The following is a 15,391-nucleotide window of genomic DNA, read 5'->3' as shown; positions in this document are numbered from 1 at the left end:
AATCATGTGTTCAAAAGTTATGGAGAACTATCTGGTAGGCCTTTTCGCAATTTTTCAAACTCTCTTGCATAACATATCATCAGCCTATCAACGCAATATCCGCCGTAATTCTCGTATCTGGAAAAATTGATTCCAAAGAACAATGGACTGGCCCCAAAATTCCAGTCGTCCTCTACCGCCAAGATCCTCCTCCTGCAAACATTCTTGACGATGCATACACAAGAGAAGGCGATCCAGATTATACCGACTCTTATCCGCCTTGCCCCAGTCCGTTGTCCGATATTCCATCACCTGCAGGCCTAACGCTTCATATCTCCCTTGGAAAGCTCATATCCGAAGGTCGTACGGGAATGATCTATGAGTGCGAATGCGCCATTCCACATGGGAATGAAATGGGCTATAAGATCCCACCCATGGTGATTAAGATTGCAAAGCAATTTCGTACCAAAGATATAACGAAAGAGGCGGCAGCGTATGAATGCATGACATGCATACAAGGCTCTGTGGTTCCACGATGTTATGGTTTCTTTCAAGCTCGGTTCATATTTTTTTTTTCCTAGTTGATGCTCACAATGTAATTCTCGCGCTTTTCTCTTAGTATGTTTGATTACTTTGATTTCGGCCCAGTCTCCCTTCTTGTTTTGGAAAAACTAGGGGATCTATTCGAACTCGGAGAGCCACTTCCAAATGGTGCAATGTATGTGTTCAACGTATGCTTTCTTGATGATCCTGACCATCAACTGAAGGACCGACATGAAAGATGCCTGCTCAGATTTAACGAACTTACGCATCATCCATGGTGATTTGCGCTGGGCAAACATGCTTTCTGTTCTGGAAGGTGGTCTTCCAAGTCTGCCATCACCGTTTACTGGAAAGACCTATGGCTGGAGGCTTATAGATTTTGATCGTGCTGAGAGGACTACTCAAAACTTACCTTGTATTCAAAGGTCATATGATGAATACTTGAACCGAGTATTAGAAAGTATTCCATGGGGTGATCCTGTTGAGCCATGGGATTGAACAATTGGTGACTATCTTTTCAGAGCTGTCTTCTATTACACAACTAACTACCTTAGGAAGCATACTCTTTTCAGAAGAATAAGTATATTTCAAAAACATTTGGATCCAGTGTCTCGATTATATCCCCATTCCAGATTATGAGGGATTGATTGTCAATGTTGATTAGAACCTTCGAGGTGTTGTTCTGGAAAATGCATCTACAGTCAAGAGATAATAACGGATGTTGTATGAGGATAATGATAATGTGCTTACTTTCTCAGGTAGGCCAAATCATGGGTCTCGGTGACAGAGTGAGTCTGAGGATGGTGGGCCGAGAGGAGACTCCTCCTTGACATCTTCTCGCTCATAGAACCAAGGTCTCGACGAAAGCATGCATCAAGTGATGATCATAGGCTCTATACAGTCTATGTAGCATTGAATGATCAGTAAGTTGAATACTGTTATTTCGAACGCGAATATAGTAATAGGGACCATAACCACGGCCACGATCACATTGTTTCCAATATTATTCTTGTCGCCAAAAAGTTCTTACGACAGATTACTTGGTACGTAGTATCCTAGATGCCCCCACGAAGAAACACCCGTCTCTTCACGCGGTGAAATTTTAGCCAATCAAAGTGGTCCACCGTCATCCTCGTATCCGGCAGAGTCGAATCCGAAGACGAGGAGGAATGGGCCTGAAGTTCCTGTCGTCCTGTACCGGCGATTTGTGTTGGGGAAATATTCTGTTTGTACTGGACCCTAGTGAAGCTAGATTTACCTTCTCCATTCACTGGCAAGATTTATGACTGGAGGCTTGTAGATTTTAATCCGGCTAAGAGGACTGCTCACCAATTGTCTCGTGCTCAGGGATAGTAAATTATCCTCAATTATCGGATCGATTGCTAGGATGTGTTCCAATGAGCACCCAGGCTGTTCAGCGATGGGAATGATGATTTGCCACAATTCTCGTGTGTAAGTAGTATACTTGTATGTGGATTGATGACAGTTGAATGCGACGTAGAAATGTGTCATTGATTAATCAAACAATTCGAAGTGCGAAGGCGGGGACGTATTGATGTTCGGTTCAAAGGCTTTCTCTCGTTTTCATAATTTGACGGAGCTAAGAATTTGTGCATGAAGTTTGAACCGGTACAGTAGATATCAATCAGGCAATTCTCGGAAAAATTCCCTTACACAATCTAAATTACAGAATACCCCCTCTGATCTGGCAGAGGTTTTCCACCGCTGAGGTAGGTTGTCTCAGTACCTCAGCGTAAAATCTGGATCCTCGTATACGATGTTGCACTTGAAAAAGTATCCACAGGTTTACCTATGATGTAGGCTTTGTAGGCTTCTCTGCCTTCCAACAATCTTATGTGTCGTATATTCGTGTTCTTTTACTCTCCACTGGCAGTAAGCATGAAGATTAATTTCGGGTCCATGAACTGCGGCCTTTGTCAAGACCTCATCGAGAGACGTTGACTCGGGTTCGAGTGCAAACGATATACAGTGAAGAAGGTTAAGTGAAAGAAGACGAGGATATGCCGGAAATACCAAAGATTCCCAGTATATAAAGACTGCTGACCAGCCAACGCCAGTTCCTACTATCCACAACTGACAATGAAGCTTCTCGCTGTCTTTGCTGCGACAGTAGCATGCGTCTCTGCGGGAACATTTGTTTCCCCTACCAATGGTTCTACCATATCCTCGAGTGGGGTAAGTAGTCCAATCTGAACGGTTTCAGTGAAAACGCTTACCGTCGTCCATGGCGTTTGCCAGACATTCAACTTCACCTGGGTTTCTAGCCGATACTTCAAAGAGTCGAGCCGATCTGTCACCGTTCTTCTTGGAGAAAACCTGGAAGGTGTCGTTTTGGCAAAAAACCTTGCATCCACTGCGCAAGGTGAAGGAGCAGAGGGACCCACTTATCACGCCCAGTTGACACCGCAATTTGTGGCATCCTCTCCGCCTGGTGGCAACTACCAAGTAATAGTCATCGAGGATTACTCCTCATACGGGGTGAGTACAAATTAGTTTTTTAGAATGTAGTACGACAATACTGACGAGGGAGGTAAAGGGCAATCCAGCAATGGGTATCGAGTACGAGACTATAACTGTCTCCCCAGCATTGAAAGCTTCCGACGTTCCGTACCAGTTGAGCCTGTAGATGATTCAAATGCGGCATTATTTACATATTCAAAGGGTTGTACAACACTCAAGTCTTACATTAGTAGTTAACCTCAGAGTATCCATTGCTTGTGATTGTCAAGTTTATCCATCTGGATATTGCGTTGATGCCTGCACTCAGACTTTGAAGACTTCTCAAGTTAATGATAGTGGTTGAAGAAGAGCCAGTTGAAGAAGAGCCAGTTGAAGAAGAGAGGCTTTTCAGGCGCTTATCGACCTTTATCGACTTACTGCCTGCGGCTTTCGCACGCTTAATTTTCCCCAAGAACCATCTCTCCTTAGTGAGTACCATGTTGAAAAGCGGAGACTGATTGCATCGCTTCATGTACTCGTTGGCCGAACAGGGAGCAAGTAAGAAATGGTCTCTATACCATTGAACTCTAGGCCTATCGAAACCGGCGCTTCGACGACCACTTCAATATCCATAGAAGAAACTACATCCCCTGCAAGGTATGCGTAATCCTCACAGTAGAAAGCGGTATGGCTTACTACAGCTCTTGAGATTAATTCTCAACGCTTCTGTCGCTTTGTATAATCAAGATAAAACTGAGCAAGAGGTCTCCCTCCAGTCCCAAGTCCTCAACCGTTACATCGATCACCTCGGATCTAGCTCTCTTCATAGCTTCAAGCAGGAGAAGCTGCGCTCCGAGCTCAATTCACTTGACCTTCGGAGGAAGAAGGCTGAAGAAGCTACCAAAGAACACTTGAAGCTCCTCGAAATCTGCAATGCGGAAGATATTGAGAAGAGAGTGTCGCAAGTGCAACGGAATGTGGAAGTACTCGAAACGGAGGTGATACCGGCTCTTCGTGAGCTACTGGCAAGCTTAGAGCCCCCAATGGAGTCCGAACGTAACCCACTGAACTTGAAGTTGGACAATCTTTATATCAATATGCAGCGCATCGCTCTCGATTTAGGCATAAGCATGGAAGGTCCATTTACCCAAGTCGTCGAAGGCCCTGCGTCCATTAATCTTACTCGGGCAGATCACAACTACGGGGTCGATGACACAGTAATGGATAGCTTTGTGAATTGGGATGGGGGCCTTCCAGATACGAGTGTCTCGGACTCTGTTGATGGCGAGTCGAACGTTAACACTCTTCATCTATCGTTTCCATCGCATGTCCCTCCGTCTACGCCCAAATTCTCCAAGACTGTAGGAACCATGACGCACTTCAATGGCCACTTCTCGTATCCTATGGTTGCCGATACGAGCACAAACCCTAGTGTCGGGTCGAATTTACATCAAGAAGAAGCTGAAACAAAGGAAACTGAACCTGATCGACGTCTTGAGATCCCCAATTGCATCGCGCTTTTACTCGATAAGCGGAAGCGAGTCAAAAACCTCCAAGAAGAGACTGAATACATGAAGAAATTGATTTCTAAGGTCCGTCGAGTGCAAGCTCCGCACGTTTCACGGATTGAATTCTCTCGCAGTTACAAGAACAAAAACTGACATACGAGTCCCTTTCTGCCTCCCGCCGCAAGATTCTAGATCGTATCAAAGCCCAACTCAAGTTTGCGCAAAGTTCTGATCATTTCAGGCAGGAGTGGTTCAACGCTGCCCGAGTGATCACGGACCGTATTGTCGACCATGAGATCACGGCGATATTGGAAAGGCTGGTACGGGAGTGGCAAAGACAGAGCAGCAGGACCCACAGCGGAGGAGATCAGAGTGGGATTAAGATCACAAGCGGCAGCTTAGATGTCGCCCACCTTCAAATTGGATAGCGACCATCATCAAACATATCATGTGGAACACGGATATCTGAGTGTACGCAACATGCAAATTTGATTCGTGAGCAGTGTCTACTACTGGATGACTTCCCGTAAGCCTTTGCCCAATAATCTGAGTAAATAATTTTTGAGCCGGTCTGATGCGAGTGACGGACAGTTGATGCGCTGTTCGCTTATCCCAGTAAGCGAGTGCAGAACCGTCTAGGGAGGGGTCCGGACCCCTCCCTAGACGGTTCTGCTCGAGTTCTGCCCAAAATCCGTTGATCGGACTAATTTGCTTAGGACGTTTAGAAACTGTTAGAAATAATTACTGTCCAATAATCCTTACGGGAAGTCATCCACTATTTCATTCGGAGTTATCTTGTCCAATTGACATCGTGGCAGTTACATGATAGTATAAATAATTCAATAACTACACCAACAGTCCGCCCACAGTGCACATACCCGACACATGACCTGTTCTCAGCGGCTTTTGAAATAATTTGAATAGCGAACCTTCTGGGTGGGTCACGTAACCTTTTTCATCATCTTGTCCTTACCTTGTAACCACCACCTGTAACGATATCGAACCAGTTTCGCATCGCACAAACCTCAGTCATGACAGAGTATCTGGTATGTTCTCGGTGATGAGATACCAGCCCTCTCACAGATCATGTCATTAGCCCATTAACGCTCTTTCCGCTGTCATCCTCGTATCTGGCAAAGTTGAACCCGAAGAAGAAGAATGGATTGGGCCTAAAGTTCCCGTTGCACTATACCGCCAAGCCCCTCCTCCCGCGAGCATCCTTGATGACCGGTATACGAGGGAAAAACACTTGAACTTTTCCGACTTTTGTCCTCCATACCCCGATCCTCCTTTTGAACTTCCGCCACCTGCAGGCTTAACTCTTCATGTCTCTCTGGGAAAACTCTTGTCTGAAGGCCGAACTGGAATGATTTTTGAGTGTGAATGTACCATTCCTCATGGGAACAAAATGGGATACAAGATCCCACCAGTGGTGATTAAGATTGCAAGACAGTTTCATACAAAAGATATATCAAGAGAGGCAACAGCATATGAGAGTATGACATGCCTGCAAGGCTCTGCTATTCCACGCTGTTATGGTTTCTTCCAAGCACGGTTTGTGTTTTCTTTTGTGTCTCATATTAGCGTTAATACTGTGCCGTAATAGGTTGTTTGATTATTTTGATTTTGGTCCAATGTTTATCCTAATTATTGAGAAACTTGGGGGTTTATTGGAACTTGGAGAACCACTCCCAAATGGTGCGGAGTACGTGTTCGGAGTATATTTGACTTCAAATATTTTTGACCATTTTATCATCAGGTCTGACCTGACTGATGCTTGCTCAGACTTGGCTCATCTCCGCATCCATCATGGCGATTTGCGTTGGGAAAATATTTTGTCTGTACTAGTCCCCAATGAAGGTGGTCTTCCAGGTGTACCGTCTCCATTCACAGGCAAGGTTTACGGTTGGAGGCTTGTGGACTTTGATCTGGCTACAAGGACTGCTCGAGATTTTCCTCGTGCTCACTCATACTACTACAATCATCTGCGTCGTGTGCTAAGGTGCATTCCCATGGGTATCGCTGTTCAACCATGGGAATGAGTGTGGGTCAAAAATTCGCCCTTGATAGATACACAGCTCTGTTGAACTCGGGGCCATGTGTAACTTTTGATTGTTTTACTATGCTGCATCATACACTGCTGGATAGAATTCAATGATTTTCTTATGGATGCACCCTCTGAAGAATTTTGGATAAGCTCTTAAGAAATTCCTGAGATAGAGGAGTGCCCAAACGTGTAGAAATTCTCAAAAGTAACAATTCTCAAGGATCCCGAAGAGACTTAAGAATATCTTCTAGTTTTTGACTATACCGCGCGCACGTCACAAAATCCCGGAACCTGATATAATGATGATATGACTGGGGGAAAGGCCGCAAGCGGCAGGTGCCGAACATTTTATGAAAGTGGTGGCCAACATCTGAGATGTTCAACATTTAAATAAAATAGTGCACCTCCTAAGAATTGAGAAATCAGGCTTCAGCAGAGTATTTGAAAGCTAAACCTTACAGTAAGCATTGGGATTGAAGGGAATAGCTATAAGTTTAACCATTATGCTAAGTCTATTTGCAAGAAAATGAGCTAGATAGTCCATCCACAACCTCAGGCTGTCTGATTTGCTCTGTTTTGTGCAAGACTCAGAAATCAGTAAATTTTTTGAAATATTTCCTAAATCTGAAGATCATGATTTGAAGGTAGCTGGAATGGGCAACTAGGAGTGTGTGCTATAGACATGTGATGCTAAGCATGGATCATCCGGCAGATCCCACATCAATATATATGGTGGCAATTATCTATATATGGATCCGTGGGAAGTGGGACAAGGCCAACTTACCCCCAACAAAATTGAACAAAACCTTTTTGTAAGGAGCCTTATCTGAAGGTTCGACAATCAGAATTATCAGACCACTTTTATTTTCAAAAAATTTCACTCATAAAATGTACCTACAGTACTACATGCCATGTGTACTTATGCATACTATTATTAGGAGTAGAGTCAAATTATTACAAACCTTAATGGGCAAGATCTTGACTCATGAATTTAGTTGAATATTGACTCTTGAAGCTTGAGGCTTGGGGGGCAAAGGTTGAGGCAGCTTTAAATTTGACATCATTGCATCCAAGTCACATGGGTTGAAGAATCAGAAAATATTGGCATTGACAATGTTAGCACCAGTTGTGTGTGTGATGCCTGTTGCAACATGTTGTCATCAAGAGCTTGAGAGACATTGAGGACTGAAAGTGTGCATGTTTGCTCAAAGTCAAGCTGGTGGGAGTTGGGAAGGATGGAAGACAAGCACAAAACTGCCAGCACAAGGTTTTGTAATCACCACCAACTGACAAGAAAAGCGACTTGGGACATTTCATGAGAGTGGCTAGTCAATATTCTTGAGAGTTTCGGGTTTTGTCATGGCATCTCTCAATAATTTCTCAAGAATCAAGGACAGTACATAATTTTCGGCAATCTTCTCAAGATTTGCACTCTTATAGATTTTGAAAACTTGATTCTTGAAAATTGCTTAAAATTCTGTGCAGCAGTGTAAATTTCATTGTGTTTATAATTACTATATATCTATCTACATATCAATCTAGATGATTCTTTTCAATTAAGTATTATATATCACATACATAGAATAGACCAGTGCAGCTTCAGGAGAAAAAACTGGTGCTCAGGGGGAGCTTTTGGATATTTTTGTTCAATTCATGAGAACAATTTTGAACAAAAAATCCATCATAGATAAAGATTGGCAAGTGTCAAAGACAGTTTCACATGTGTAGCTGTCAATGTAAGTTACTCTTAGTTGGTAGTAGAACAACTGGGGCACAGAACTTTTGCTGTAACCCCTGTGGCACCAGTCCCATGCAGTTCTGTGCAATCTGTAAATATACAATATTGTGTACAAAATCCTCCTACATAGTCATATTGCTTCTCAATTTGAGCTCCACACAATGATATTGTACAATGAAGCTCCATAGGTCCAATTTGATTTTTTTATCCTGAAATTTTATCTAATACTTAAGTTTGTTCAGTATCATTGGATGCCTAACTACACTATCTATTCTGGTGACTTACTAACAATGATTCAACAATTGAAAGCAAAAATATGATTGAGCAGATATTCTGAAGCTTATCTGTTTCATAATCTTCAGATGTGAGTGATTGGTATTTGTGAGATATTCTATATAGTCATTGCTAATACTGCTATGTACCGGAATAGCAACAATCACATTAATAGTATGAGGGAGATTGTCTCTCTCATTGCTCTGATTGTTAGTAAAAGCTGGGTGCCAGATCCATGCAAGTTAACTACATGCAGATCCATGCAAGTCAGGTGCAGATCTGCACAAGTTACAAGCAGATGAGGCACAGAACTTTTGCAGTAACAGTTTCTGCAAAGTAACTGCCACACTGCACTGCAGTTCTGTCTACATTTAAATGCATCTCAGTTGCCTGTCTGATTGTTTTGTTCCAAGCTTACTTTTTATTCAATTGTTCAATGCTCTCTTCCTGTGTGTCAAGTTCAGATAGTAGTCCTTAGTCACATACATAAGTAAGAAACTGGGTCCCCTGATCAATATACATGTAATACCCCCGCCATGGAATGACTTTCATGTCTATAACACCTGCATGAAAATGGCATACTATTATATGCTAAATGTACTTGATAATATTCTTGGAGGCTCATCCATTCACCATTGCTCAGCACATGTTTGCATGTATACATTGTAGCTGCATGCTTCTGCATTGTAAATGTATACATATATATAGTGTGTCATGCCTTGCCTCTGAACCACATAGCCCACAACCTCCCTAACCTCCCTCTTTGGACCTCCACAATGCTAAACAACCTCCCCAACAATAGGCTCCCCCTTTAGAACCCCCCAAACAACCAAACAATTCACTAACCCAGTACTCCAACACTCCCCCGACAGCCCTGGGACCCTATACATGCTCCCATCATTCTGCCCACATGTACTTAGACCAACCCCATTAAGTGCCCATTTCATACAATGTTCCTTTGTTAACTTCCCTGTACCTATTTAAGCAGTCCTGTAGCATTCCAAAGCCCAGCTTGGTATATTTTGAACACACACCCTTTATATAGGTCCAGTCCCTGTCCCTTTGTACCTGCTACCTATATGGAACTTCCTTTACTCTCTGTTTCTTTATCTCAGTTTCTCTACTTCTATCTCTCATATCTACAATTGCCTACGCGGTCCAATAAACACTTTTACTTCACGTCTAAGCAATCCGAGTGAGTCCTCAACCTCCCTCAACTAATTCTCAAGCTCCCCAAATGTCTATCGTTTTAGTGAGCCAACCTCCCCCATGACTCCTTAAGCTCCCTACTTGCTCCACAAGTCCTGGGACCTTAATTCTAGGTAACGTTGAAGCTCCCTGCCACTCTCACCTGTGTATCACTTCTCTGTTACCACCTCCACCACTTGGGAATGCCAACCATTACCTCTCTCATCTCGGGACCACCTTCCCGGGCTCGCATTCCATTGGGAGCTCACATCATCTGTTAGCTGTAATGATCCTATGTGAACATTCCTAGCTACTACAATCTGCCTTATGCAACCTTCATACATCTCCTAGCTTCCGGGTTCATCAACTTACGCCAGTTATCATCCTAGGGACCTCACTGGACCTTCTAGGCACCTCCTCAAGGGTCACATCTCGCCTTCCGTACTACTACTAGGTCATTCCTGTCCTCGGTCGTGGTTCCCGTAGCTCCCTTTGAGCTCCAGCTTGCTCCTAGCATGCTACAACATAAACCCCGAATACCAAATTCCATCCCTAAGACCAATTCTGACCCAGGTCTTACATAGTGCAGCTGCATGTGTTGCTATCCTTACTTAAATTGTTCCTGCATTGTTACTACACTTATCTCTATAGTTTGTACACTTGCCAGAGATGTTGATTTGATTTGCAAAGTTGATCATAGAGACCCATTAAGAAGCCATTAAACTAGTGATCTAGTTCAATACAATTGCAAAGAACTACAAACTTACTTCTTAACAGTGTTGTAGAGTGGAGAAATCAAGACATGCTCCCACCATATTAAAAGGTTGGTATAGTCTTCAGCATTATATGAGCCAATCAATGTCATGCTACCCTCAGATACCATTGAAATTTCCAACAAGAGATTGAATAACAGTAATGTAGTGCCATTGTGGGTAAAGTAAAATTTTCTGGTCTATTGTTTGATCCAACAGTCTCAATGAAGAGACCTCTTTCACCTCTCAATATCACACAGTGCTGTCAAAGCCTGTAGTCATTGCCCATTATGTATAATAGCTGAGGATCAAGCATTTGTTGTCATTAATAGATAATTGAAAGGTTGGAAGGATTACTTCAACATATGTAAACAATTACTGTTCTCCCATTACTGAGACTAGGCAAAATGCTGCTCATCAAAAGTATAAGATGGTAAGAGTACAGTAGGTAAAAGTGCAATGCTTCTAGAGTTGGCATTGCATACAATTCATAATATTGACCAGGACTCAACGGTTTGTTAAAATGGAATCAATAGTAAACTCTTCAAAAAGTATTTATTGAAGTTCTACTTTGCTGGGGCTTACCTTAGTTGACATGCCATGTGATCTATATACATACTGTACAGTATCAAGTAATAACACCATTTACCTGTTATATGTACTCATATGGAGTATACCTCAACAGGAGCAACACCTTATGTCAGAATGCTTCTTCCGATTCTAATTATCTGATATCTTGCTCTACCAAACAAGTTGATCTATTACATAGAATGGACCTATGGTTAGGGAACACTCTGTACATACATACTGGGACTTAGATAACCACTTTGACACCTTGCCATTCTGCCATTCCAACTACATATGTACCATCTACGCTATGACTATAAACTGTATGGTTACAACCAGATCACACAGCACAATGCATTTGAGCTCTTGCTTTATTTCCAACTGAGTTTGACTCACACTTACAGATTATGAGACTTGTTCTGTAATTGGAATAAGGAAAGAAAACTCAAGTCAAAAAGCCTCAACCAAAATGTCAACTGGAAGTATTTTGAATATACCAAGACTCCTGGACAAGAAACAGCTTGTTTGTGAGGACAGCTTGAGGCCATTCAAGTGCAAAATAACATTTGATATCATTTGCAATGCAGTCGGGAGGACTGACAGAGTACATGGATAGGACAATCCTAAAACCAATGCTGAGAGCAGAGAACTACCCAAGCACCATCTATCTGACAACAGTGACACCATGCCCATAAGAATGGGACACACAGGATAGGTTGGTAGCAGGTGCAATAGTATGCAAAATCATTGACCTGATAAGACTGGAGGTAGACAAGACAAAACAGGCAAGTGAAATCTGGCAAAGCTTAATCAAATGTTGCAAAAAGTGTGACAAGCAAAGAATTCACCTAGCAGATACTGGCCTACACCATAAAGTATTTGACTCAACTGACATGATGAATTCTCATGAAAAAAAAATGCAGAACTTGCTCAAAAAGGTCCACAACCTCGGAGGCATGGTAGATAAGGCAAGAGACAAGATAACAGTATGTGATATTTGTTACAGCTTTGTTCCATACCTTTCTTCCCACCTGAAGCTTTGAAGGATAGACCTGTAAGACCTGGGTCGGAATGGGTCTTATGGTAGGGATTGGTATAAGAGAGTTTATGTTGTAGCGTGCTAGGAGCAGGCTGGAGCTCGAAGGGAGCTACGGGAACCACGGCTGAGGACGGGAATGACCTAGTAGTGGCTGGAACGACGAGATGGTGACCCTTGAGGGGGTTTCTAGGAGGTCCAGGGAGGTCCCTAAGGTGGAGGGAGGTTAGGGAAGAGTGCGGGACCGTATGATATTGCATAGTAGGAGTTGTACTCGCTAGAACGTCAATATAGGATCAAGTAGGTCGTGGATGTAAATGGGTCTCGAGGGTGTAAGCTCCCGAGAAGGTATATGCCCGGGAGGGTAGGTCCCCGGGGGCTGGGCTTGAGGATGGACGTCCTCGAGTGATTGGAGCTGGTAACAGAGAAGCTATACGTAGTTCGATGTTACTTAGATCAAGGTCCCGAAGCTTACAAAGTAGCTAGGGAGCTCGGGGAGGTTTGGGGATGGGTAGCTCACCGAAGCGTTTAGGCGTTGGGGAGCTTTAGTATTGTTCGAGGGAGCTTGGAGACTCACTCAGATGGCTTAGACTTGAAGTAAAAGCGTATATTCGATTGTATAGACGATCGGAGAGACAGTAGACGAGAGTAAAGAGAAACAGAGATAGAGAAACAGAGAGTAAGAGAAATCCGTATGGTTAGCAGGTACAAAGGGACAGGGACTGGACCTATACAAAAGGGTGTGTGTTCAAAATATACCAAGCTGGGGCTTCTGGATGTTGCGGCACTACTTAAGTAGGTACGGGAAGTGAACAAGAGAATATCTGGAACATGAGGCAGCTAATCTAGGGAGGAAGGTAATCGAGATTTAGTACTTAAAGGGGTTGGCTATTAGGAGGGTGTTGTATGCATATCGGGGTGAAAGTCGGGACGTTTGGGTAGGTATGTCAGGGGAATGGTGATAGTTGGGGAGGTGCGTGGTGGTATTTGGGGATCGGGGAGGTGTATGGTGGTACTTGGGAGGTGTATGGTGGTACTTTGGAGGAAGGTGTAGGGGTCAATAGGAGGTGATGGCTGGTACTGGGGCGGGTCTGGTTGTAGCCAGGGCATGACAAGACCCAGGCAAATGTTTCTAAAATCATGATTTTCGAAGTTTTTATCATTATCATGTCATCAAGCTTAAATGCACTCACTATTTCTCAATGTTGGGCTGGTACAAAAGCTCACTCAAATGCACATTCAGCAACTTTGTTACTTGCTAGCAGCCTGCAGTAGTAATTGATTTGAAATTATAAGTGGTTTCCCAAATGGATCAGTAAGTATTTCCAACAAGATGGTTCATTAAACCATTGTCTCCCAACAGCTTCATATCAATACCAGCGCAACACATTCCAAACAATGTTGCAAGGACATCTGGGTCCTCCCATTGATGGCAGTTGTTTTGATGATGAGTGGTTATTGTCAAATCTGCATGTCCTGTTCGGGCAAAGATAATGATATGTTTGCCGTTGGTCCAAGTTGCAAATTTGCTACCATAGAACACCATCTCACCCCAAACCTGTAGCATGGATCAAGTTGGAATATTAGCATTTGTTGATGTTGAATTAGCATTTTACGTGCCTGCTTGATTGCATCTGTTGAAACATTATCACCATTCCACTCAAATATATTTGAGTAATGTGGGTGCCCAAACTCAAAAATACTCAAAGGATGATAATGTTGACTATTATCAAGTTCTGATATGTGAAACATATCAGAACTATCATATGCCCAAAAGGTCTTTACCTCAACAACAGCTGCAACACATTGTTTGTTGGCCCCAAGGTAAAGAATATGATCAGAATATCCTGCACTCTTTTGCTTGTAAATTGTTCGACCTAAATTAGTCTCAATTGTTGGCCTACCCCATCTGGGATAATTACCAGAGGTATCATGATCTACTCCACGGAAAACCTCAGGGTTTGTCAACTGGCTGTGTTTCAGTCGGTCCCAAAATATAGGAAGGTTTTGCCGGATATAGAGGCATAGGTCCATTGGGTATCTTGTCTGTATATCTCCTGTTAGTAATACCCATTCAATCCATCTTCTGAACAAATTCACTTGAAGTAGTAGTTGTAATGGCATCAGCAGTTGTTTTTGAACCTCATCTTGCACTTCCTGCTCATTTTCTACTGGACATGTATTTGGGCTTGCACACCTTGCCTGGTGCCAAGCCCAAAGACTCTGAATAGCATTGACTTGCTGTGGTGAATCAGGAAGAGGTAGCACACTATGTATAGCATGATTTCCACCCCCTGTGGTCCGCCACCCATGTCCAGAGTCCATACAAGCATAGTTCCTGAGGTTAAACCATAGGTCATTAGAACGTCTGACTATGCGCAACCTCGGGAACTGATTATGACCAATAGTCATTTCCTGAACAACTGTGGCAACCTGTGTGCGATTTCTTGATCCTGCATTGATACCCCGTGCAAGGGTCAGTGGAATGCATCCGACATGGTTCAGGCGAGTCATGTTCGAGTTTCCTCCAACTATTTCAGGCAAAGGAAACCTGTGATTAGGCAATGGTTGTCCTAAAAGATGACCATCTGGCCGCCAATCCTAGGGGTTGCATATGTAACGGATTGACTGTTTGATAAAATCGGTCTGGTGTATAAAGAGCTGCATAAGGTGATTGGTTCAATGTAGGAGGAGGAGGATCTTGTACTGGGGGTGGGTGATTCATATTCAAGATGAATATTGAGCAGACAATGTCTAAGAGTATTTAAACTATCCAAGTTACTGTGACCAAAATTAGTATCAATTTACTTCTTGAAAATAAATGCTCATCTTCAGTAATGTTATAATGGAATGGCGGCATTGCAGTCGGTGCCTCCATGTTGCATTAGTTTTACTAGTTGTAGGTCCATTGTATGTAATAAACGAGAGAGTTCTTTGATAGAACAAGATATCAGGTATTAATATCAATCAGAATTGGAAGAAGCATATGTGAACCCATCTTCAACAGAGCTGCCAATCTTTGTCTATGACAGATTTTTTGCTAAAGGTTATTCCCATGGATTGAACAAAAATAACCAAAAGCTCTGACTGAGCATCAGTTTTTTCCCGGAGCATCACTTGTAGGTCCATTCTATGTGATATGCAATACTTAATTGGAAAGAACCATCTAGATTGATAGTAGATATCAGAAACACAATGGAATTTATGATGCAGCATGGTCCGAGAACAATCGAAAACTCCTATAGTTACATATGCAGACAGTGTGTCAGGACTGAGGTTTTGTGTGATGTGAAACAGAAT

General features: G+C 42.9%; 5 protein-coding genes across 5 annotated transcripts; 4 read left to right on the top strand and 1 right to left on the bottom strand.

Annotated features, from left to right (window-relative positions):
* The first annotated feature begins 15 nt into the window (after nt 1–15).
* On the top strand, nt 16–1,399 carry C8R40DRAFT_1104453 (uncharacterized protein). The gene is made up of 5 exons (XM_046228067.1): nt 16–34; nt 84–538; nt 599–697; nt 747–1,027; nt 1,081–1,399. Exons 1-4 carry the CDS (start codon nt 20–22, stop codon nt 1,018–1,020), a joined length of 843 nt encoding a protein of 280 aa, XP_046086620.1. The 5' UTR covers nt 16–19; the 3' UTR covers nt 1,021–1,027; nt 1,081–1,399.
* A 1,003-nt stretch (nt 1,400–2,402) lies between these two features.
* On the top strand, nt 2,403–3,173 carry C8R40DRAFT_209066 (uncharacterized protein). Its single transcript, XM_046234350.1, has 3 exons — nt 2,403–2,718; nt 2,782–3,021; nt 3,090–3,173. The coding sequence occupies exons 1-3, from the start codon at nt 2,623–2,625 to the stop codon at nt 3,114–3,116; spliced, it is 363 nt and encodes a 120-aa protein (XP_046086619.1). The 5' UTR covers nt 2,403–2,622; the 3' UTR covers nt 3,117–3,173.
* Nucleotides 3,174–3,459: 286 nt separating this feature from the next.
* On the top strand, nt 3,460–5,078 carry C8R40DRAFT_1104438 (uncharacterized protein). Its single transcript, XM_046228066.1, has 4 exons — nt 3,460–3,639; nt 3,692–4,574; nt 4,625–4,807; nt 4,904–5,078. The coding sequence occupies exons 1-4, from the start codon at nt 3,548–3,550 to the stop codon at nt 4,916–4,918; spliced, it is 1,173 nt and encodes a 390-aa protein (XP_046086618.1). The 5' UTR covers nt 3,460–3,547; the 3' UTR covers nt 4,919–5,078.
* A 443-nt stretch (nt 5,079–5,521) lies between these two features.
* C8R40DRAFT_1069518 (uncharacterized protein) lies at nt 5,522–6,532 on the top strand (the record flags this gene model as incomplete). The annotated part of the gene is made up of 4 exons (XM_046226121.1): nt 5,522–5,536; nt 5,587–6,044; nt 6,097–6,195; nt 6,250–6,532. 4 exons carry the CDS (start codon nt 5,522–5,524, stop codon nt 6,530–6,532), a joined length of 855 nt encoding a protein of 284 aa, XP_046086617.1.
* A 6,871-nt stretch (nt 6,533–13,403) lies between these two features.
* C8R40DRAFT_1069517 (uncharacterized protein) lies at nt 13,404–14,605 on the bottom strand (the record flags this gene model as incomplete). The annotated part of the gene is made up of 3 exons (XM_046226120.1): nt 13,404–13,649; nt 13,877–14,177; nt 14,289–14,605. 3 exons carry the CDS (start codon nt 14,603–14,605, stop codon nt 13,404–13,406), a joined length of 864 nt encoding a protein of 287 aa, XP_046086616.1.
* Between the last annotated feature and the right edge of the window lie 786 nt (nt 14,606–15,391).

Source organism: Lentinula edodes (genome assembly GCF_021015755.1).
Source record: "Lentinula edodes strain Le(Bin) 0899 ss11 chromosome Unknown C8R40scaffold_17, whole genome shotgun sequence".
Taxonomy (NCBI): Eukaryota; Fungi; Basidiomycota; class Agaricomycetes; order Agaricales; family Omphalotaceae; genus Lentinula; species Lentinula edodes.
Note: the sequence above shows the minus strand (reverse complement) of the source record. Positions and strands in the feature narration are given on the sequence as shown.

Coding starts and splice junctions, on each gene's coding strand:
- C8R40DRAFT_209066 (XM_046234350.1), top strand. CDS start 2,623: ATGAAGCTTCTCGCTGTCTTTGCTGCGACAGTAGCATGCGTCTCTGCG. Junction 2,719..2,781: donor CTACCATATCCTCGAGTGGG/GTAAGTAGTCCA, acceptor GGCGTTTGCCAG/ACATTCAACTTCACCTGGGT. Junction 3,022..3,089: donor AGGATTACTCCTCATACGGG/GTGAGTACAAAT, acceptor AGGGCAATCCAG/CAATGGGTATCGAGTACGAG.
- C8R40DRAFT_1104453 (XM_046228067.1), top strand. Junction 539..598: donor TATGGTTTCTTTCAAGCTCG/GTTCATATTTTT, acceptor CTTTTCTCTTAG/TATGTTTGATTACTTTGATT. Junction 698..746: donor CCACTTCCAAATGGTGCAAT/GTATGTGTTCAA, acceptor CATCAACTGAAG/GACCGACATGAAAGATGCCT.
- C8R40DRAFT_1104438 (XM_046228066.1), top strand. CDS start 3,548: ATGGTCTCTATACCATTGAACTCTAGGCCTATCGAAACCGGCGCTTCG. Junction 3,640..3,691: donor GAAACTACATCCCCTGCAAG/GTATGCGTAATC, acceptor ACAGCTCTTGAG/ATTAATTCTCAACGCTTCTG. Junction 4,575..4,624: donor TGAAGAAATTGATTTCTAAG/GTCCGTCGAGTG, acceptor ATTCTCTCGCAG/TTACAAGAACAAAAACTGAC.